Below are 24,101 nucleotides of genomic sequence, written 5' to 3'. Positions count from 1 at the left end.
ATCACAAGAAACGCTGGGGGCATAAGCAACACAGGATGGGCTGGGGCGCAGAAGCCACAAGAAGGGCTGGGGCGCAGGCACCACACAAGAGGGGCTGGGGCGCAGGCCCCACACAAGAGGCACCACGGGGGGCACAGATATCACTTGCGGAGCCCTGACATCAATGGGGGGAGGAGGGACACACTAATCTGGGGTAATACACAGCATCGGGGGGCACACAGCACTGAGGGTTGCACGCAACTGTGGCGGTGTGACGGGGTATGCGTCAGAGCAGTAAGGGACAGCAGGCCGATGAACAATCCAAGAAGATTTAATGAGGCAGGGAGCATAAAACATCCAATATCCAAATGGTTCTTTAGAGTCCACACAAAGGAAACAGATCTGGGGCAATCCGACGCCAAGGAGAATGCAACAGTCCTCAGATGCGTTCCCTAAATCCAGCAGCGTGGCAGCTGATACTCAATGTCCAATCGTCCATGTACGGGCAAAAAGGAGTTGCCCTGAGCACAGGTCCTCACCCTTTACCCAACAAAGCATAACTAAACTAAAAAACGTGTCTAAATCTCCCACCTCTCCTTAGATGCACCCCCTTAACATTTGCTACTTGTAGCTACTAGTTAGAAAGAAGTTCCAAGACACAGTCTCCAAAGATTGTGTACTAGGGCAGCCCCCTGCAGAGGAGAACAATATATATGCAACCCCCACCAAATCAAGGACAATAGCTACTGCTGAAGCCCTATTGCAATATGATACAGGCTGGGGGGATATAATGTTACAACCCCTTCCCCCCTCAATTTGTGCACGGACTAGTGACCTCAACAGGTCGCTTGTCAAGTGCACGTAAACATGGCGGACCTGACTCAGGGCTCTTCTTGCCTGGACAATCAGTCTGCATTTTGGTGTTGGCTGCCCCTTCTATATTGTATTGTAAAGTTATAGGGTTGAAGAGCCAGGCTCCATCGTAGTAAGCGTCCATTGTCCCCAGAGACTCTGTTCAGCCAGGTGAGGGGATTGTGATCAGTAACCACAGTGAATTCTCGTCCATACAGATACGGCCTTAGTTTCCTAAGGGCCCACACTACAGCCAGACATTCTTTTTCAACAGTTGCATAGGCCACTTCTCGGTCCAGCAGTTTCCGGCTGAGATAGGCGATGGGGTGTTCGACCCCAGCTGCATTCACCTGGCTGAGTACAGGTCCCAGTCCATAAGAAGAGGCATCCGTGTGCACAATGAATCTCCTCTTGTAGTCTGGAGCAGCCAGAACAGGGTCGCAGACCAAGGCGTCCTTCAGCCGGTTAAAAGCCTCATCACAGGCTGGAGTCCAGACCACCAGCCGGGGCATCGTTTTCTTCGTGAGGTCTGTAAAGGGGCCTGGCCACACTGCTGAAATGAGAAACAAATTTTCGGTAATAACTGGCAGTGCCCAAAAAAGCCATAACTTGTTTCTTGGTTTGGGGGTACAGGCCAGTCTCTAATAGCCTGGATTTTGGCAGGTTCAGGACGTAACTTCCCTCCTCCTACTCTATGCCCTATGTATTAGACTTCACCCATCCCCAATTGGCATTTATCAGGTCGAATAGTTAGGCGTGCTGCGAGAATCTGGTCAAGAACAACAGCTACTTGATTCAGATGTTCCTCCCATGTGTGGCTGAAGACGGCGATATCATCCAGGTAGGCACAAACGAAGTCGCCACATCCCCGGAGGATCTGGTCCACCATTCTCTGAAAGGTTGCAGGGGCGTTTTTCATTCCGAAAGGCATGTTTAGAAATTCATACAGACCAAAGGGGGTTATAAAAGCCGACCTTTCTCTACCTTCCTCCGTCAGGGGAATTTGCCAGTATCCCTTACTGAGATCCAAGGTGGTGACGTATCGTGCCCCAGCTAGCCGGTCTAGAAGTTCATCAATGCGGGGCATTGGGTAAGCATCACTGATGGTATAGTCATTTAGTCATCTGTAGTTCACACAAAATCGAGTACTCCCATCTTTCTTGGGTACTAACACAACAGGAGAGGCCCAAGGACTATGGGAGGCTTGAATCACCACAAGCTGTAACATCTCCCCCAGCTCATGCTGCATGGTGTTTCTAACTGATTCTGGTACCCGGTAGGGAGCCTGCTGTATGGGACGAATGCCCTGAGTGTCCACATGATGTTGGGTTACTGTGGTTCGACCTAGTCGGGATGAGAAAGCAGCCTGTCTCTGATGGAGCACTCCCAGCATTTGTTTTTTCTGTAAGGAATCTAAGTTATCTCTCAGAGGAACCTGTTCCACAGTGGATGGGGCTCTGGCTGCTTCAACAAGATCAGGTAATGGGTCCTCATCCTCCTGACCATCTTCTGATGCCAGCCGACAGATTGCTATCATAGGTAATGTCCGATCATGGTACTCCTTAATCATATTCACATGGACAGTCTTTTGTCTTAGACCCTGATCATCTAGAGCAAGAAGGTAATTGGTGTCGTTTAGTTTTCTGAGAACCCGGAAGGGACCCTCCCATGTTGTCTGGAGTTTATTTTGCCGATGGGGAACACTCATTAAGACTTGTTGTCCCTCCACAAATTCTCGATAGCGTGCTTTGCAGTCATACCATGTCTTGTCTGGTTTGAGCCATCCGCACAAGATTCTGAGCCAAACTAGCAAGTTGAGCCAGGGTTTCACGAAGCTTGAGGACATATGGAACAACAGGGTTCCTGTATCTTCAACTTGCCCCTCCCAATATTCCTTTAGCAGAGTTAAGGGTCCTCTGACCTTTCTTCCATAGAGTAGTTCAAAGGGAGAAAACCCAGTGGACTCCTGGGGAACTTCCCGATAGGCGAACAGGAGATGGGGTAGGTACTTCTCCCAGTCTGAATCCCTGTCAGTGAAGGCCCTTAGCATATTTTTCAGTGTTTGATTAAACCATTCACAAAGTCCATTGGTTTGAGGATGGTATGCTGTAGTTCGAATTGCTCGTACTCCACAGGTGCGCCACAGACACTGCACCAACTCTGACATAAACTGGGAGCCTTGGTCTGATAAGATTTCACTTGGGAATCCTACTCGGGTGAAAATGGTAACAAGGGCCTCGGCCACCTTGGCTGCAGAAATACTTGACAAGGCCACAGCTTCTGGATATCGGGTGGTGTAGTCCACAACAGTGAGAATGTACTGCTTTCCAGATTTACTTGGTTTAGCCAGAGGTCCAATGATATCGACAGCTACTCTTTGAAAGGGCTTTGAAAGGGTTCTTCTATTATAGGGAGTGGTTGCAGGGGTGCCTTTGGGTGATCTCCGGGTCGCCCTCTACGCTGACATATGTCTCAAGTTTGGCAGAAATGCGCCACTGCTTGAGAAATTCCAGGCCAATAGAAAATTTGAGTCAATCGTCTCTCGGTGCGGGTTTTCCCTTGATGGCCAGCAGTAGGAATGTCATGAGCAAGGTGTAATAGGGAAACTCTGTATTTCTGAGGAACAATCAGCTGTTTGCTAAAAGTCCAGGGCTTATCTAAGGAGTCAGCGTTGGTAACCCGATATAGAAGTCCATTTTCTCTGATAATTTTTTTCCCATTTTCTCCTAACTGCCCTACTTCAGCCCGAGCTCTAAAGCTAGCCAGGGTGGGGTCAGTCTCTACCTCTTGTCTAAACTGAACTTTATCCCAAGTGACATTCATATGAGACCCACAAGAAGAATCACTCACCGGCTGTGAAGGCAGTTCAGGTGGCCTCATTTCCATTGATGGGTTGAACACGTCCACATCTGATGCTCTCTTGGCTTGACTTCTGGTTATCGCACCGACAAAGTGGCATTGAAGATTCCCCACATCATTCCCTAGAAGAACGTCTGCAGGAAGGCCGCTCATCACACCAATCATGCATTGTTTTGCCCCAAAGCCATAATTCAGGGTCACACTCGCTCTTGGAATGTATCTTTGAGTACCTCCAGCCAATTCAATGGCAATTCCTGGTCCCTTTTGCATTGCTTCTGGTTGAATTACTCGGGGATCTGCTATGGTGAGAAAAGCCCCAGTGTCACGAAAGCCAACAACTTTTTGGCCATCCAGCACGACCTCCTGTAGATGTTTATGCTGAAGATCAAAACAACGGGTGGCTGTGGCTCGCACCCCATAGACTCCTGGTAGGGAAGTCAACATATCAGAGTCACTTGGCAAATCATCAGGGAGTGAATCTAGCTCTTCTCCTGTTGAGGGTGTCTGTAGATAATGGACAGGCAAAGGGGGTCTGTAACTGTTTTGCCTCCGAACACCTGGACAGTGAGCTTGCAGATGACCTGGCTGCCCACATCCATAACATCTGCGTTCTATGATTCTTTCTCCACGTCGTACTCCCAAAAAGGAAGCAGGAGTAATGGGAGGCACATTCACACGGGGTCCGCCATGTGTTGGTAGTTTAGTGGGACGGTGGACATTGGAGGCCAAAAGGACAATGGACCACTGGTGTTGGGGAGCTGGTAGTTTTTTTTCTCACTGACTAGTAGCCTTTTCCATTGAGGCTTGATGGTGAGAAGCTCATCAGCTAGAGCGGCATCTTGTTCCACAGTTGACGGCTTTCTCTCACGCACCCATTCCCTGATTTCAGCAGGGCACCTGGCATAGAACTGCTCTTTCAGGATGACCTGGAGGAAGGTCTCCCAAGTTAAGGCCCCTCCTTAGGTCTCCCTCCAGCCAGCGATGGCATACTTGTTTCAGTCTGTGGCCATACATCTTGAAAGACACTTCTCCATCACAGGCTAATGTACAGAACTGAGTCCTATAAGTATCTGGGGTCACGGCATAATGTTCCAGAGTGGTCTGTTTTATCTCCCCATACTCACAATTCCACTGAAGGTCCATACCTCTATAGGCGTCGGCAGCTCCACCCTCCAAGAGGCCAACCAGGTGTCTGACTCGCTCTTTCTGGGACTTACATTAATCGGCACTGATGCTCAAAGTCCTGGAAGAAGCCCTCAATGTCGCCTGCAGCTTCATTAAATGGCTTAAAATCCTTGCGGGAGACTCTGGAGAATTCCCTTGTAGTGGGTGCTGTGGTTAGAGTTTGTCTGGAGGCTCTAGCTGCTTCCACAGCAAACCTCCTCTCCAGCAATGCCTTCTCTTGAGCTCTGCGAATGGCATCCATCTTGTATTCAAAGGTGACCTCATCTCCCAGCAGTGCCATCTCCTCCTCATACCACACAATCCATTGACTTTTTTGGGTATTTACCTCCAGCTCCCGTCTTTCCTCCCCTTGCTGTGGAAATTGTTCCTCGGTGCCATCTTGCAGGCAAGCGTTTTCCAATGCCTCAATTAGTTGCTCCTTGGAGAGTCCTTTGTAGCCGACTCCTAATTCACGGGCCTTTGTTTGTAGGCTCACCACAGTCCAGTTCTTGTACTCTGAGATTCTGGTTTCAGACGTTGATGGGCCGTTGTCCTCTATTTTTTCTGCTCTGATCCCGCTGCTGCCACCAGTTTGTGACGGATATGCGACAGAGCAGTAAGGGACACCAGACCGATGAATAATCCAAGAAGATTTAATGAGGCAGGGAGCATAAAACATCCAATATCCAAATGGTTCTTTAGAGTCCACACAAAGGAACCAGATCTGGGGCAATCCAACACCAAGGAGAATGCAACAGTCCTCAGATGCGTTCCCTAAATCCAGCAGCGTGGCTGGTTCTCCTCAATGTCCAATCGTCCATGTATGGGCAAAAAGGAGCTGGCCTCAGCACAGGTCCTCGCCTTTCACCCAACAAAGTATAACTAAACTAAAAAACGTGGCTGAATCTCCCACCTCTCCTTAGATGCACCCCCTTAACATTTGCTACTTGTAGCTACTAGTTAGAAAGAAGTTCCTAGACACAGTCTCCAGAGATTGTGTACTAGGGAAGCCCCCTGCAGAGGAGAACAATATATATGCAACCCCTACCAAATCAATGACAATAGCTACTGCTGAAGCCTGATTGCAATATGATACAGGCTGGGGGGATATAATGTTACGTGCCTCCAGCCCCTTCTGTGATGTCTAAGTTACAGGAGATGCTGAGGGACATACACATCACAGGAGATGCTGGGGGCATAAGCAACACAGGATGGGCTGGGGCACAGGCACCACACAAGAGGGGCTGGGGCGCAGGCCCCACACAAGAGGGGCTGGGGTGCAGGCACCACGGGGGGGGGGGGCACATATCACTTGCGGAGCCCTGACATCACTGGGGGAGGAGGGACACACTAACCTGGGGTAATACACAGCATCGGGGGGCACACAGCACTGAGGGTTGCACGGAACTGTGGGGGGAGGGGGCCACAAAGCACTCATTGGACGGGGCACACAGCAGCAGAGGGCTGGCGCTGGACACACAGCACCGCCGGACACACAGCACCGGAGAGCAGGCGCCAGTGACACAGCGCCCGAGGGCAGAGGGCGAGCACATGGCTCCGGAGGGCAGGCAACGCAGAGCGCCAAACCCGCCCACAATTAGTCCTCTCTCGCTGGCACTGGCCAGCGGAAAAACGCATTGGTAAGCACAGCAGCACATGTGCAGATTTAAAGGGCCGGTGGCCTGCAAAACGGCGGTGGCGGTTCAAGCACTGCCGCCCTTGGGAATCTGCCTGGGGGCTGCAGGAAAGGTCATGGCGGGCTGGAGGTTCCCCACCCCTGCTTTAGGGGGTGATCGGAGGCACAAACTTTTCAACAGGGAGACTCTATGGATCTTTCCTTTGGAGACTAGAATGCCATCAATTATAGACAAGATCTTATTAAGTTTATTAATCCTGCTTATTATTTCTTTGGCATTCTGATATCTATATATAGGAGGATTTTACGGATCGTTAAACTTGGTAGAGTACATTTGCATTCATTGGTCCCCTGCTAGTCAATTTATGGAATGTAATAACATTGCTGTCGTTACAGATACTGTGATAAGCACCAGCGTTGTATGAAGCTGTGGTGTATACGGATGACCAGTTCTCCTATCACATAATCCATTGAGAGCGTGAGATCGAGATGGACTACAGATTACATCGGTCAGATTGGAGTTTTTCTAGTTTGGATAGTCATTGTTTCTTCTTTTACGCACCAGTGTATAATAGCAGCTGCCATGTTTCTGGTAGGCAGTGGTCAGTAGCTTTGCTCTGACGCGTTGTCCAGTACTATGTGCCTGGTTTATTACACACCTGCGTTTCTTCGCGTTTGGCACAGCGGTCACCTCTTCTATTATATAGAATTTCTTATATTATCAGATAACATTGAATTGATATATGTAATGACTCCAGTTTATCATGTGTGGCGTGGTACTATGGTAATAGGTCACATGTATATATCATGTATATATGCACTATACCTTAAGTATTTACTGATGATAACATTTATTGTTTTTCTTTTTTCAGGATAGTGCATGCTGACAATGATCACTTAGAGTCTTCTCTTTACTAAATTATTGCTCGGAATCTGCTTTATGTGAATTTCTATGTTTTACGGGGAATTACGGCTGTCAGCTTCTGTCCTCTTTGTAATTAGCCACTAATTGGTTTCTACGTCACTTTCCCGAAAGTGTAACTTTCCTAGGAGTTAGTAGTTTCCAGGATGACGGTGATGAAGGCGGATCCGAAACGCGTCTGTCATTACTGCAGATTATACGTTGTCTCTGCCTTACTAACCATTTGTATGTGGTTATATTTATACTAGAAGGTGGCCCGATTCTACGCATCGGGTATTCTAGAATTTACGTATTGTGTAGTTAATGTATGATTTTTGTTATATATATATAGATGTTGTTGTGTGTAGTTACCAAGTGTTTGTGTAAGGGCTGTACATGTTCTGGGTGTTGTCTGGGTGTAGCGGGGGGGTGAGAGCGGTGTTGTTTGTGTATTGCGTTGTGTGTCGTTATTTGTGGAGCGCTGTGTGTCTGTATCGTTGTGTATGTGTGTTGCGCGGTTTGTGTGGGTGTGTGTGTGTGTGTTTTGGGGGGAGGTATGTGTTGTGCAATGTGTGTGTTGTGCGGTATGTGCGTATATTTGTGTGTGCCGCGGTGTTTGTGTGTTGGGTGTTGTGTGTCTGCGGCGTTGAGTGTGAGTCTGAGTGTGAGTCTGAGTGTGAGTCTGAGTGTGAGTCTGAGTGTGAGTCTGAGTGTGAGTGTGTCTGAGTGTGTGTCTGAGTCTGAGTGTGAGTGTGAGTCTGAGTGTGAGTCTGAGTGTGAGTCTGAGTGTGAGTCTGAGTGTGAGTCTGAGTGTGAGTCTGAGTGTGAGTCTGAGTGTGAGTGAGTGAGTGTGAGTCTGAGTGTGAGTCTGAGTGTGAGTGTGAGTCTGAGTGTGCGTCTAAGTGTGCGTCTGAGTGTGCATCTGAGTGTGAGTCTGAGTCTGTGTCTGACTGTGCGTCTGCGTCTGAGTCTGACTGTGCGTCTGAGTGTGCGTCTGAGTCTGAGTGTGCATCTGAGTGTGAGTGTGAGTCTGAGTGTGAGTGGCGGCCAATCCGTGCGGGGGGGCGGATCCGAGGCAAGGCGAGTGGCCAATCCATGCGGGTGGAGGAGCCGAGGCGAGTGGCGAATCCGTGCAGGGGGGCGGGGCCATGGCGAGCCCAGCGGCCAATCAGCTTTGTGTCACCGTAAGGACACAATTTTGGAGCATGACAGACAGACAGACAGACAGAATAAGGCAATTATATATATAGATTGATTTTTCTATGGAGTAAAGACAAGATTGTATTTTCATGGGCTCGCTGGAAATTCCTTCATAGGTCTCTTTTCATAACTTCAGTGAAGGTGTCTTAAGCTCAATGTTTCATATAGATAACCACACCAGATCACCCACACACAGGTCTGGACCAGGCACACGTCTACAGTCACCCGCACGCAGGTACGGACCAGGCACACGTCTACAGTCACCCACACACAGGTCTGGACCAGGCACCTCTACAATCACCCACACACAGGTCCGGACCAGGCACACGTCTACAGTCAGCCACACACAGGTCCGGACCAGGCACACATCTACAGTCACCCACACACAGGTCTGGACCAGGCACACATCTACAGTCACCCGCACGCAGCTCCGGACCAGGCACACGTCTACAGTCACCCACACACAGGTCTGGACCAGGCACCTCTACAATCACCCACACACAGGTCCGGACCAGGCACACGTCTACAGTCAGCCACACACAGGTCCGGACCAGGCACACATCTACAGTCACCCACACACAGGTCTGGACCAGGCACCTCTACAATCACCCACACACAGGTCCGGACCAGGCACACGTCTACAGTCAGCCACACACAGGTCCGGACCAGGCACACATCTATAGTCACCCACACACAGGTCCGGACTAGGCACACGTCTACAGTCACCCACACACAGGTCCGGACCAGGCACGTCTACAGTCACCCACACACAGGTCTGGACCAGGCACCTCTACAATCACCCACACACAGGTCCGGACCAGGCACACATCTACAGTCACCCACACACAGGTCCGGACCAGGCACACGTCTACAGTCACCCACACACAGGTCTGGACCAGGCACGTCTACAGTCACCCACACACAGGTCTGGACCAGGCACCTCTACAATCACCCACACACAGGTCCGGACCAGGCACACGTCTACAGTCACCCACACACAGGTCCGGACCAGGCACACGTCTACAGTCACCCACACACAGGTCCGGACCAGGCACACGTCTACAGTCACCCACACACAGGTCCGGACCAGGCACACGTCTACAGTCACCCACACACAGGTCCGGACCAGACACACGTCTACAGTCACCCACACACAGGTCCGGACCAGACACACGTCTACAGTCACCCACACACAGGTCCGGACCAGACACACGTCTACAGTCACCCACACACAGGTCCGGACCAGACACACATCTACAGTCACCCACACACAGGTCCGGACCAGGCACACGTCTACAGTCACCCACACACAGGTCCGGACCAGGCACACGTCTACAGTCACCCACACACAGGTCCGGACCAGGCACACATCTACAGTCACCCACACACAGGTCCAGACCAGACACACATCTACAGTCACCCACACACAGGTCCAGACCAGACACACGTCTACAGTCACCCACACACAGGTCCGGACCAGGCACATCTACAGTCACCCACACACAGGTCCGGACCAGGCACACGTCTACAGTCACCCACACACAGGTCCGGACCAGACACACATCTACAGTCACCCACACACAGGTCCAGACCAGACACACATCTACAGTCACCCACACACAGGTCCAGACCAGACACACGTCTACAGTCACCCACACACAGGTCCGGACCAGACACACATCTACAGTCACCCACACACAGGTCCGGACCAGACACACGTCTACAGTCACCCACACACAGGTCCGGACCAGGCACACATCTACAGTCACCCACACACAGGTCCAGACCAGACACACATCTACAGTCACCCACACACAGGTCCAGACCAGACACACGTCTACAGTCACCCACACACAGGTCCGGACCAGGCACATCTACAGTCACCCACACACAGGTCCGGACCAGACACGTCTACAGTCAGCCGCACTCTTATACTTAGAGCGCATGTCACACAAGCGCTGCTGAACCCTCTCCCATGTAGACGATAGTGCTGAGACCAATTGGTCCTCCCCAGGTTCCCCTGACAAGTGCCCCTCCAGAAACCTACAGCACTGAGGATGATGACCATAAACAAAAGAAAGGGGATACACCAGAGGATTCATGGCGGCGATTATTGCAGGAAAATTTGGCAGTAGGAAGAAACGAGGACCACTATTCCTGGCTATCAGAAACAAAACAATGAAAATACTGCTCCCAATTCTGATTCATACAGTCTATATGCCCATTAAACTGAGGATAAGACACTGATGAATGGGATAGAGGAACTCAGATGCCAACCATTGGTGGGCTTTCTGCGCTCGGTTAGGGATTAAACTATCAGAGACAATATTAGAGGGATTCCATGGAGTCTGACGATCTCCTATACAGTGGGGAGAAATAAGTATTTAGTCCACCAATTGTGCAAGTTCTCCCCCTTATAAAGATGAGAGAGGCCTGTAACTGACATCATAGGTGACCACAACTGAGACAAAATGAGGAAACAAATGCAGAAAATCCCCACGTCTCATTTGGCAAACTTTTTTTTTGCAAATTATGGTTGAAAATAATATATAATAAACAGGTGAAATAGATCCCTCTGTGTGTAATGACTCTATATGATAAACACGTGAAATAGATCCCTCTGTGTGTAATGACTCTATATAATATATAATAAACAGGTGAAATAGATCCCGCTGTGTGTAATGACTCTATATAATATACACGTGAAATAGATCCCTCTGTGTGTAATGACTCTATATACTATATAATAAACAGGTGAAATAGATCCCTCTGTGTGTAATGACTCTATATGATAAACACGTGAAATAGATCCCTCTGTGTGTAATGACTCTATATGATAAACACGTGAAATAGATCCCTCTGTGTGTAATGACTATATAATATATAATAAACAGGTGAAATAGATCCCGCTGTGTGTAATGACTCTATATAATATATAATATACACGTGAAATAGATCCCGCTGTGTGTAATGACTCTATATACTATATAATAAACAGGTGAAATAGATCCCTCTGTGTGTAATGACTCTATATAATATATGGCAATAGATCCCTCTGTGTGTAAAGACTCTATAATATATAATAAACAGGTGAAATAGATCCCGCTGTGTGTAGTGACTCTATATAATATATAATGAACAGGTGAAATAGATCCCGCTGTGTGTAATGACTCTATATAATATATAATAAACAGGTGAAATAGATCCCGCTGTGTGTAGTGACTCTATATAATAAACAGGTGAAATAGATCCCGCTGTGTGTAGTGACTATATATGGAGTTTCCCTTTTTGTAATGAATTACTGAAATAAATTAACGTTCTGCTGATATTGAAATTTATTGAGATGCACTTGTATTTCCTCAATACAGTTGTGCTCAAACGTTTTCCTCCCCCAGCAGATTTTTTGCTTTCTTGGCCTTTTTTCAGAGAATATGAATGATAACACACAATCTTTTCTCCTCTCATGGTTAGTGGTTGGGTGAAGCCATTTATTGTCATCTACTGTGTTTTTTTCTTTATAAATCATAATGGCAACCAAAAACATCCAAATGACCCTGATCAAAAGTTCCCATCCCCCAGTTCTTAATACCGTGTATTGCCACCTCTAACATCAATGACAGCTTGAAGTCTTTTATGGTGGATGAGGCACTTTATTTTCCCAGATGGTAAAGCTGCCCATTCTTCTTGGTCAGATGGTGAAGCTGCCCATTCATTCTTGGTGCCTCCAGTTCCTGTAAATTTCTGGGCTTTCTTGCATGAACTGTGTGCTTGAGTTCACCCCAGAGTGTCTCAATGATATTGAGGTTAGGAGACTGAGATGGCCGCTCCAGAACCTTCGCTTTGTTCTGCTGTAACCAATGACAGGTCGAATTGGCCTTGTGTTTTGGATCATTATCATGTTGGAACATCCAAGTACGTCCCATGTGCAGCTTCCAGGCTGATGAGTGCAAATTTGCCTCCAGTATTTGCTGATAACATGCTGCATTCATCTTTCCTTCATCTTTGACCAAGTTTCCTGTGCCTTTGTAGCTCACACATCCCCACGTCATCCGCGATCCACTGCCATGTTTTACAGTAGGAATGGTGTTCCTTTCATCATGCACCTTTTTCACACGTCTCCAAATGTAATGGTTGTGGTCTAAAAGTTCGCTTTTGCTCTCATCCCTCCAAATCACCTTGTTACAGAAGTTTGGAGGCTTGTCTCTGCGCTGTTTGGGGGCTCGTCTCTGGGATGTTCGGCGTATTGTAGGTGAGATACTTTATGGCATTTGAGTAGTAATGGGTTTCTTCTAGCGACTCGACCATGCAGTCCATTTTTCTTCACGTCCCTCCTTATTATGCATCTTGAAGCAGCCGCACCGCTAGTTTTCAGGGAGTCCTGGATTTCAGCTGATGTTATTTGTGGGTTTTTCTTTGCATCCTGAACAATCTTCCTGGCAGTTGTAGCTGACATTGTTGTTGGTCTACCTGATTGTGGTTTGGTTTTTACAGAGCCCCTGATTTTCCATTTGTTAATCACAGTTTGAACACTGCTGACCGGAATGATCAATTCCTTGGATATCTTTTTGTATCCCTTTCCTGTTTTATACAGTTCAACTATCTTTTCCCATAGATCCGTTGACAATTCTTTTGCTTTCCCCATGACTCACAATCCAGAAACGTCAGTGTCTGGATGAAAGATGCAAGAGTCTGTCTGGACCCCAGAAATCACTCAGCTTTTATGCACACACTGATTACAAGCAGACAGGTCACAGGTGAGGATGTCACCTTTATTAGCCATTCACACCCATTTGTGTCACCTTCTGTGCATGTTATCAGCCAAAATCACCAGGGTGTGAACTTTTCTTCAGGGTCATTTGGATGTTTTTGGTTGTCATCGTGATTTATAAAGAGAAAACAGAATAAATGGCTTCACCCAATCATTAACTATGAGCGGAAAAAAGATAGTGTGTTATCATTCATATTCTCTGAAAAAGGCCAAGGAAGCAAAAAATCTGCCGGGGGAGGGAGACTTGAGCACAACTGTGTGTGCATCTTAGTTTGTCCTACCTGCAGAGGTTGCTATAGGTACAAAACCTGAAATTATTTGTTCTTTTAGATAGTGGGCCAATATGGTGGTTCATTCAGACGCATAGTCTCAGTATTCTGGCAAAATCCATCCCTATATTTGCTATCAATGCTCTGCCTCTAGGACAGGGGAGTTTGACAAGTTGTACATAACTTGAAGCTTTGCATAGGGGTCTTTCACAATGAACCTATTTCATGTTGTTCTTATAAACCTTCCTGGCCCCATAGTACTGGGCCTCCATAGTACGGTGCTGGTTAGGCACAATCCGGAGGATGGTTGGCAGCCCAGAGATTATCGGGTGCAGTGATTTCTGTAAGAATAACTGTCTGAACACTCTTCTCTCTACCGTCTCCTCCTGAGCCTCATCCTCAGGATCAGAGCACATGGTGGACACCCCTGCTGCTTGTCCTTCAGGAAAATTATTTGAGCCTCAAAATTCTAAGGGAACATCATAACTTGGTTCTTGCAGGTCACCCAGGTAGTAAAGTGACCTTGGACCTCGTCGTTTTTGGTGGCCAAGGTTGCAATGAGATGTGGTTGATTCTGTGTCTTCCTGTTATGTTTGTGCGCGTTCTAAGACCTCGAATACTTGGCTGTCCGAGTCTCTCCTACCGTTGGCTATACCTTACAGACCATGGACACATTTATCCATGGATTTTATTACTGACCTTCCTTCATCCGCTGGAAAGACTAATTTTAGTAGTGGTGCATAGGTTTAGTAAAATGGCGCACTTCATGGCCTTAGCCACTCTCCCTGACGCTAAGAATTTTGCTCAAGTGTTTGTCCCAGAGATCGTGAAGCTTCACAGGGTTCTCTCCGATGTGGTGTGAGATCGGGGGACCCAGTTTGTATCTAAATTTTGGAGGGCGTTTTGTTCTCGCCTGCAGGTACACCTTTCCTTTTCTTCGGCGTTCCATCCGCAATCTTACGGTCAGACAGAACGTCTGAATCAGTCTAGAAATGTACCTTAGGTCACCGCATTTTGGTGCATACGGCTTTCACCCTCAGTTCTGTGCTTTTAGCAGAGATGGGTCTTTGGGGGTTCCTGGGGAGGAACGCTTTGCATCATCAGTCTCTTTTGTATGGCAGGGGGTACAGAACAATCTAAAGGTTACGGAGGACAGATACAAACGTATGGTTGATAAAAAAATTGTTTAAAAGAACAGAGTCCTCAGTGGTTGATACCTTTTAATGGCTAACTGAAAAGATGGTAATAATTGCAAGCTTTCGAGACTACTCAGGTCTCTTCATCAGGCATGGTAGAAGAGACCTGAGTAGTCTCGAAAGCTTGCAATTATTACCATCTTTTCAGTTAGCCATTAAAAGGTATCAACCACTGAGGACTCTGTTCTTTTAAACAATTTTTTTTTATCTCTACTGGCTAACACGGTACAAAGATATATTTTGGTTGATAAAAGACATTCAGGTCAGGACCTGTGTGTGAATGATCAAGTATGGCTGTCCACCAAAAATATCAAGTTGAAGATTACTTCTTGAAAACTAGGTCCTAGTTTCATTGGTTCGTACAAAGTAATCGCCCTTATTAATCCTGTGGTCTATCGTCTTGAGCTACCTCAAGCGCTTAAGATCCAGAATGTGTTTTTACAGGTCGCTGCTTACGAAATATGTTGCGTCTTTGGAGCCGTCACCCTTACAGCCACCTCCGGTTACTGTGGATAGCAATATAGAGTATCAGGTGGTAAAAATCATGGATGCTTCTTTTTTTTGCCGATCTCAATATTTGGAAGGGTTATAGGCCAGAGGAAAGGATGTGGGCACCAGCATTGGAAGTTAATGCCAATAGGATGGTATATTCCGTCCACGGATTTCGGCTCTGAGGCCCCTTGTAGAGGGAGTGGGGGGTTATGTTCACAAATGTGTCAAAGCCTGATGTGATCTCAGGGGGATCTGGGATCAGAAGCTCAGAGTATTGTGGATCGCAGATCTGCTTTAGTGCCCGTTCATCGTTTACCATGAGTTGGAGCATAATTAATGCCATCCAGTACTGAAGGGGTTAAGATTTATTTCTATCCTGCAGTGATCTAACAGGTAGTTGTAATCTCACCAGCAGCTGCTCCCTTCTATTCATTTCCACTCCTCACTATGCTGGCTATAGCTCATGTCTATGCTGTCCACTTTGAAGGAGCCTGTCTCTGGAGAAGCTGAGGTGTTGCTTCTGTTGTGGCTAGAGAAGCCGTGGAGTGTTACTTGTTGTGCCTTTCCGCACCTGTCTGCCTTACCTTCCTCGAGTTGTCTCATTGAGGTGGCGTCTCACTGGTCTTCACTAGTCCGGGTGAGTTCAGGGCCAGCGAGGGCCTAGGCATGTGATGGCGCACAGGGGAAAGGACCTGTGTAGGGACATTAGCGAGTGCAGGGATCAGCCTCAGGTGAGTGTTAGGAGGTGACCCCCGCTCTCTAGCACCAGGGTCTTCCATTGTATTGCTACCCTGGTGTTCCCTGTGTGTTGCGGTGCTCTCCGGGAGTCCTCTCGTACCGGGCGTGACATCGCAGTCTCGTTGTGACACTCCGCTTGCGCTTTGTTCTCTATAATTATATTATCTTTTATTGGGGCGATGCCGTCAGAATTTCTTTTTGGCATTAATTTATAAATAAATGTGGGACTTATTTTACTGTCATTTGTGATTTGTTTCTCGGCAGCCAATGTCCTGAGCTTGACCTCTTTATACGGAGACACGCCATTCCTGATTTCAAGGTTTCGGATGCCTTTGGTCTCATTATACTTTGTAATGTCGTACATATCCACGGACAATACTTATTTGTTATTAATCTCTGGGAGTCCATTCACCCCCCCGCTCTCTCAAGGGGTTCATCTTTTTCAGGCTGTTTCCTCTTGAAGAAAGCTCTGAAGAGCGCAGACACGTAGGAGATACCCTGGCCCGCTGTCCGGGCAGCTCAAAGCCGCTCACTACTAATACAAAGAAAACAAAAAGTAAAGACAAGTAAAACAGACACTACAAGAAAACAGTCAGCCAGCGCCTCCCGAGTCTTGTGCAGGGTGGGCTCAGTGGTCGGCACGTTGTGTGCACGTCCCAGAGCGGTGGGCTCAGTGGTCGGCACGTTATGTGCACGTCCCCGAGCGGTGGGCTCAGTGGTTGGCACGTTGTGTGCACGTCCCTGAGCGGTGAGAAGGACGCACCTACACCGTCAGAAGAACATGGACTGGACGGACTACATCCACCATCAGACCCCTCGCAGCCGGCCGTGCACAGGATCACAGAGGAGAACGCCGCGAGCTCACGAGGATGAACACGCCGGAGCTTGGAGAATATTTATTAGGTTATTACAAGGTGCACAAGGTTAATTTATATATAAAAATACATTTCTCTACTCCTGCACACGCGCAGGAGGACCGTGGAGGTGAGGAGACGCTGCGAGCACCAGTCCCCTCCACCTGCGGGTTATCATACATGTTATAGTGACAGGCCGTGAGATATATTATATACACGTATACATGACAGAGCAGACGTTATATACGGGTGTGGCAGCAAAGAGGGGGCTCAGTAATACACTGCCCAAGGCACACAGTAAAGCCCCGCTCCTCGCGGAGGGGCATGCAGAGCAGTGGCAGCGCTTCATGCCGCTTGTAACATACAGTAAAGCCGGTGTACAGCCATAGTGTCCCCCTTCCTACAACATGAAATATCAGGGACCGCTCTTAACACTGTCCGGAGAGAAGACCTCCCATCACACTCATCCTGCGGCGGTCATTAATCTGGAGCAGACCAACTCTGGTGCCACGTATGAATGCCAGAGCAGGCCCAACTCCAGAGTAAGGAGAACCGAGGAAACACAGAAGACGCCCGACATGCCACGGATCAACCGTCTAATCGAAGAAAGGATCACATACAATCGGCCCTGGACCCTTGGGGGGCCACGTAACACCTCTGAATATAAAGCCATAAGAACATTAAGATTTAGAAGACTCTGCAGTCCGACCCGAGAAGATGCTACAGAGACAGCTGTAATGTACCGCGCTGTCAGACCGAGGCCAAACCCAACATGTGCCGCCTGTAGATCTCACGTTCAGGTCTGAACACTGCCATCAGGACCACTGCTCAGAACGTCCCTGGCAGGGGCACACAACGAGAAGAGACCCCATGGGGCAACCTTCATGGATGCAGGCTCCTGCGACAGATCAGTGCGGCCCACGTCACCACCATACACAGCTGTAACCACAGGATCCCACAAGGCACTTGGTGGATGAGCAGGGACAGGGGGAGTGCTGGACAGGGGTGGGACATACTGCTCGGAGCGGCCGCTGTGACCTGGGTCCTGTGTGGCAGGTGATGGCTTTGCATAGTCAGGATGGGACGAGGCATTGATGGAGAGGTTACTTGTCTTGCATCTTCTCCAGGATTGGCACAATCATGTCAAATTTGGGTCTTTTGGCAGGATCCTCATTCATACAGATCTTCATGAGCTTGCAGATATGTGGAGAGATCCCTGGAGGAATGGTGGGACGTAGACCCTCCAGAGAGACCTACGACATAAGGGTAGAGATGGTGAGAAGACTTGTCCCCATACAACCCAATGAGTCGTGTTTTGGAGCAATAGTGGGCCGTAGACCCCACAGAGAGATCTGCGATATAAGGGTAGAGATGGTGAGAAGACCCGTCCCATACAAGCCAATGATGTGTGTTCTGGAGCAATAGTGGGCGGTAGACCCCACAGAGAGATCTGCGATATAAGGGTAGAGATGGTGAGAAGACCCCGTCCCATACAAGCCAATGATGTGTGTTCTGGAGCAATAGTGGGCGGTAGACCCCACAGAGAGATCTGCGATATAAGGGTAGAGATGGTGAGAAGACCCGTCCCATACAACCCAATGAGTCGTGTTTTGGAACAATAGTGGGCCGTAGACCCCATAGAGAGATCTGCGATATAAGGGTAGAGATGGTGAGAAGACCCCGTCCCATACAACCCAATGAGTCGTGTTTTGGAGCAATAGTGGGCCGTAGACCCCACAGAGAGATCTGCGATATGAGTAGAGATGGTGAGAAGACCCCGTCCCATACAAGCTAATGAGACGTGTTCTGGAGGAATGATGGGACGTAAACCCCACAGAGAGATCTGCGATATAAGGGTAGAGATGGTGAGAAGACCCCGTCCCATACAAGCTAATGAGACGTGTTCTGGAGGAATGGTGGGACGTAAACCCCACAGAGAGATCTGCGATATAAGGGTAAAGATAGTGAGAAGACCTCGTCCCATACAAGCCAATGATGTGTGTTCTGGAGGAATAGTGGGCCGTAGACCCCACAGAGAGGCCTACAACATACAGATATGGAAAGGGATCTTGTCACCTGCTGAATCAGACTGCTGTGATGTCGTTCTAGAGGTCGGGGTGGGGGTGGGGGGTTTGAGACCTACCTTCATCCCAATCTCCATGTTTGACAGATCTGCAAAAGGAACCTCTCGAGTCACCAATTCCCACAGCAGAACAGCGAAGCTCCACATGTCGGCTGAGCGACGGTTAATGTCCTCGGGGCGTTTCTGTAGGGCTGAAAACACCAGAGAGGACAGTCACAATGCGGACAGTTTTCACATTCGAGTAACTAATCCGAGGTCCCAGTCCAATAAGAAACCTCCAAGTGACCCCCATAATAAACTGCAGACCCCCATAAGATCTCATCCAGGGGACGGCTGGGGGTCTCATCCCACTGTGGCCCGTTTCATGTTTGCAGACATCTGGACCAGAAATGATCCCATGAGGGAAGGACAATAAGGAAGGAATTAATTAGACGTCCTCCTGATGCCGCAGACATTGCTGTAGACATGGAGCTCCGCCCGCACCACACACACGCTGCCTTATCCCGATAACCAAGATAATGGACAGAAAGATGGGAACAGCCCCCAGGGTTATGCAGAGGCCCGGAGTCATGGACGATCGGCCCGGAGTCACTGGCGATCGGCCCGCACATCGGTCCGGAGCTGGCACTGGTGACATGGATAAAGTCCACCATCAGACGTCACAGGACCCCCACCAAAGCTCGGCTCTGTACTCAGTCCCTGAGGAGCGACCACTTTTGGGGATCTCTCATCCTGGAAAGGAAGCCTAGAGCCTGGCAGGACACCTGGGCCATGCTGCAGAGCAGGCAATTGGTGAGTCTACGGTTCTTGTATGTCCAGAACTCACTGGGTCTATGTGGACAACGCTTCATCCGGCAGTGGGGATACAGGACCCCCCCCCTCACCATTCATCCAGGTAACTCCCAGAGGCAGGTGGTGTCATAGCGAACCAGACCCATATTATTCATTAATCCTGGTCGCTGGGGATTCTCATGACATGGGGAAGGGGCACAATACTCAGGGAATAATCCTCATCACCGGCGGTCTGTGACCGATCACACAATGTGGAGGGACAGGAGAGCGGATATTCCTGCAGGATAATCCTCATCACCGGCGGCCTGTGCCGATCACACAATGTGGAGGGACAGGAGAGCGGATATTCCTGCAGGATAATCCTCATCACCGGCGGTCTGTGACCGATCACACAATGTGGAGGGACAGGACAGCGGATATTACTGCAGGATAATCCTCATCACCGGCGGCCTGTGACCGATCACACAATGTGGAGGGACAGGAGAGCGGATATTCCTGCAGGATAATCCTCATCACCGGCGGTCTGTGACCGATCACACAATGTGGAGGGACAGGAGAGCGGATATTACTGCAGGATAATCCTCATCACCGGCGGCCTGTGACCGATCACACAATGTGGAGGGACAGGAGAGCGGATATTCCTGCAGGATAATCCTCATCACCGGCGGTCTGTGACCGATCACACAATGTGGAGGGACAGGACAGCGGATATTACTGCAGGATAATCCTCATCACCGGCGGTCTGTGACCAATCACACAATGTGGAAGGATAGGACAGCGGATATTAATGCAGGATAGTCCTCATCACTGGCGGTCTGTGACCGATCACACAATGTGGAAGGAGAGGACAGCGGATATTACTGCAGGATAATCCTCATCACCGGCGGTCTGTGCCGATCACACAATGTGGAGGGACAGGAGAGCGGATATTACTGCAGGATAATCCTCATCACCGGCAGCCTGTGACCGATCACACAATGCGGAGGGACAGGAGAGCGGATATTCCTGCAGGATAATCCTCATCACCGGCGGTCTGTGACCGATCACACAATGTGGAGGGACAGGAGAGCGGATATTACTGCAGGATAATCCTCATCACCGGCGGTCTGTGACCGATCACACAATGTGGAGGGACAGGAGAGCGGATATTCCTGCAGGATAATCCTCATCACCGGCGGCCTGTGACCGATCACACAATGTGGAGGGACAGGAGAGCGGATATTCCTGCAGGATAATCCTCATCACCGGTGGTCTGTGACCGATCACACAATGTGGAGGGACAGGAGAGCGGATATTACTGCAGGATAATCCTCATCACCGGCGGTCTGTGACCGATCACACAATGTGGAGGGACAGGAGAGCGGATATTACTGCAGAATAATCCTCATCACCGGCGGTCTGTGACCGATCACACAATGTGGAGGGACAGGAGAGCGGATATTACTGCAGGATAATCCTCATCACCGGCGGTCTGTGACCGATCACACAATGTGGAGGGACAGGAGAGCGGATATTACTGCAGGATAATCCTCATCACCGGCGGCCTGTGACCGATCACACAATGTGGAGGGACAGGGGAGCGGATATTCCTGCAGGATAATCCTCATCACCGGCGGTCTGTGACCGATCACACAATGTGGAGGGACAGGACAGCGGAGATTACTGCAGGATAATCCTCATCACCGGTGGTCTGTGACCGATCACACAATGTGGAGGGACAGGAGAGCGGATATTACTGCAGGATAATCCTCATCACTGGCGGTCTGTGACCGATCACACAATGTGGAGGGACAGGAGAGCGGATATTACTGCAGGATAATCCTCATCACTGGCGGTCTGTGACCGATCACACAATGTGGAGGGACAGGAGAGCGGATATTACTGCAGGATAATCCTCATCACTGGCGGTCTGTGACCGATCACACAATGTGGAGGGACAGGAGAGCGGATATTCCTGCAGGATAATCCTCATCACCGGCGGCCTGTGACCGATCACACAATGTGGAGGGACAGGAGAGCGGATATTCCTGCAGGATAATTCTCATCATCGGCGGCCTGTGACCGATCACACAATGTGGAGGGACAGGAGAGCGGATATTACTGCAGGATAATCCTCATCACTGGCGGTCTGTGACCGATCACACAATGTGGAGGGACAGGAGAGCGGATATTACTGCAGGATAATCCTCATCACCGGCGGTCTGTGACCGATCACACAATGTGGAGGGACAGGAGAGCGGATATTACTGCAGGATAATCCTCATCACCGGCGGTCTGTGACCGATCACACAATGTGGAGGGACAGGAGAGCGGATATTACTGCAGGATAATCCTCATCACCGGCGGTCTGTGACCGATCACACAATGTGGAGGGACAGGAGAGCGGATATTACTGCAGGATAATCCTCATCACCGGCGGTCTGTGACCGATCACACAATGTGGAGGGACAGGAGAGCGGATATTCCTGCAGGATAATCCTCATCACCGGCGGCCTGTGACCGATCACACAATGTGGAGGGACAGGACAGCGGATATTACTGCAGGATAATCCTCATCACCGGCGGCCTGTGACCGATCACACAATGTGGAGGGACAGGAGAGCGGATATTCCTGCAGGATAATCCTCATCACCGATGCAAAAGAGAAATGAGGACAGAACCGAAGGTGATGGGGGAAGCCACACTGATAATGTGCAGGGTGGACACGTTACCTTCAGGTGCAATCCACGCTGGGCAGTACATGCGTCCGGGACACTGGAAGGAAAGCTTCACGTCCGCCATGCTTATACGAGCAGTCATATCCTCATCAATCTGTGGAGGACGGAAAACAGACAGGAAACGTAAAGACCGAGAAAGACAGACACTGGCGCCGAGGCCCAGAGAGACAGACGCTGGCGCCGAGGCCCAGAGAGACAGACGCTGACGCCGAGGCCCAGAGAGACAGACGCTGGCGCCGAGGCCCAGAGAGACAGACGCTGGCACTAAGGAATTCCTCTAAGAGACAGACGCTGCATCTAGCCTATTAAGGCAACATGTTCCTGTCTGGATTCTCTCAGGGCCTTCTGTGCACCATGATCCACAGTGGTACATGGATAAGATGAGGGAGTTTGTGGAATTTGGTGATCCCTGCAATCACCTGATCACTGCAGATCTGAAACACAGGACATGATGGAGGTGAACAGCGAAGAGCGTGGTGAACTCACCATAACACTGCGACTGTTCAAATAATGGCGAGGAATAAGCGGCTCCAAAGTGTGGAGGAAGGCCATGCCACGGGCGATGTCCAGAGCAAACTTCACTGCCTGACACTGATCCACCACCAGATCTGTGCAGAAGAGACCATGAGAAGAACTACAAGACCGGGACCAGAGGTCAAGACCCCAAACTCCCAAAGGTCACATTACACCCCCCACTGCCCAGAGGTCACATTACACCCCCCACTGCCCATAATAACCACCTCCCAGAGGTCACATTACACCCCCCACTGCCCAGAGGTCACATTACACCCCCCACTGCCCAGTGGTCACATTACATCCCCCCTTGCCCATAATAACCACCTCCCAGAGGTCATATTACACCCCCCACTGCTCAGAAATGACATTTTTGTGTACTCACCGTAAAATGTCTTCCTTGGAGCCTTTCATTGGGGGACACAGACAGTGGGTATTATGGTGTCTCCAGGGAGGCGTGACACTAGATTTGCAAAAGTGTTAGCTCCTCCCCCCACAGCATATACCCTAGCTAGGCAGGAACTAGCTCAGTTTGGTGTAAAAGCAGTAGGAGAAGGACAACCAATACCACAAGGGTGGGAGCTGTGTCCCACAATGAAAGGCTCCAAGGAAGACATTTTAAGTTAAGTACACAAAAATGTCCTTTCCTTTCTCGCCTTTTCATTGGGGGACACAGACATTGGGACGTCCCAAAGCAGTCCCTGGGTGGGAACTGAACTATTAACAGTGTATAACATCAGACTAAGAGCTGACTAACGACTGCAACTGCAGTGAACACATATCAACACTGTCAAGAACCGAGCAGTGGCCACTTATAAATGGGCCACTGCCGCCTGAAGGACTTGTCTTCCAAGAACAGCATCCGCGGAGGCATGCGTATGCACTCTGTAGAATTTTGTAAACGTGTGCACACTGGACCAAGTAGCAGCCTTGCAAAGTTGGGCCACCGAAGCCTTATGGCGGATAGCCCAGGAAGCACCCACTGCTCGCGTAGAGTGGGCCCGCACAGATTGAGGAGCAACAACACCTCGTGTTTTGTAAGCCTCACAGATGGCAGTCCCGATCCATCGAGAAATCGTGGATTTAGA

General features: G+C 49.4%; 1 protein-coding gene across 2 annotated transcripts in view; it reads right to left on the bottom strand.

Moving 5' to 3' along the window:
- Window positions 1-16,917: 16,917 nt before the first annotated feature.
- Window positions 16,918-24,101, bottom strand: part of ILK (integrin linked kinase) — a 52,257-nt gene continuing 45,073 nt past the window's right edge. For both annotated transcript variants that reach the window (XM_075334789.1, XM_075334790.1), the window contains exons 10-13: window positions 22,987-23,108; window positions 22,495-22,594; window positions 19,052-19,182; window positions 16,918-18,161 (exon numbers count right to left, since the gene is read on the bottom strand). In XM_075334789.1, the coding sequence (XP_075190904.1) occupies window positions 18,012-18,161; window positions 19,052-19,182; window positions 22,495-22,594; window positions 22,987-23,108 (503 nt within the window). In that variant the 3' untranslated portion in view covers window positions 16,918-18,011. The remainder of the gene's footprint in view (window positions 18,162-19,051; window positions 19,183-22,494; window positions 22,595-22,986; window positions 23,109-24,101) is intronic.

Source organism: Anomaloglossus baeobatrachus, chromosome 2, assembly GCF_048569485.1.
Source record: "Anomaloglossus baeobatrachus isolate aAnoBae1 chromosome 2, aAnoBae1.hap1, whole genome shotgun sequence".
Lineage (NCBI taxonomy): Eukaryota > Metazoa > Chordata > Amphibia > Anura > Aromobatidae > Anomaloglossus > Anomaloglossus baeobatrachus.
The sequence above is the reverse complement of the archived record's forward strand: the minus strand, read 5'-3'. Positions and strand labels throughout refer to the sequence as shown.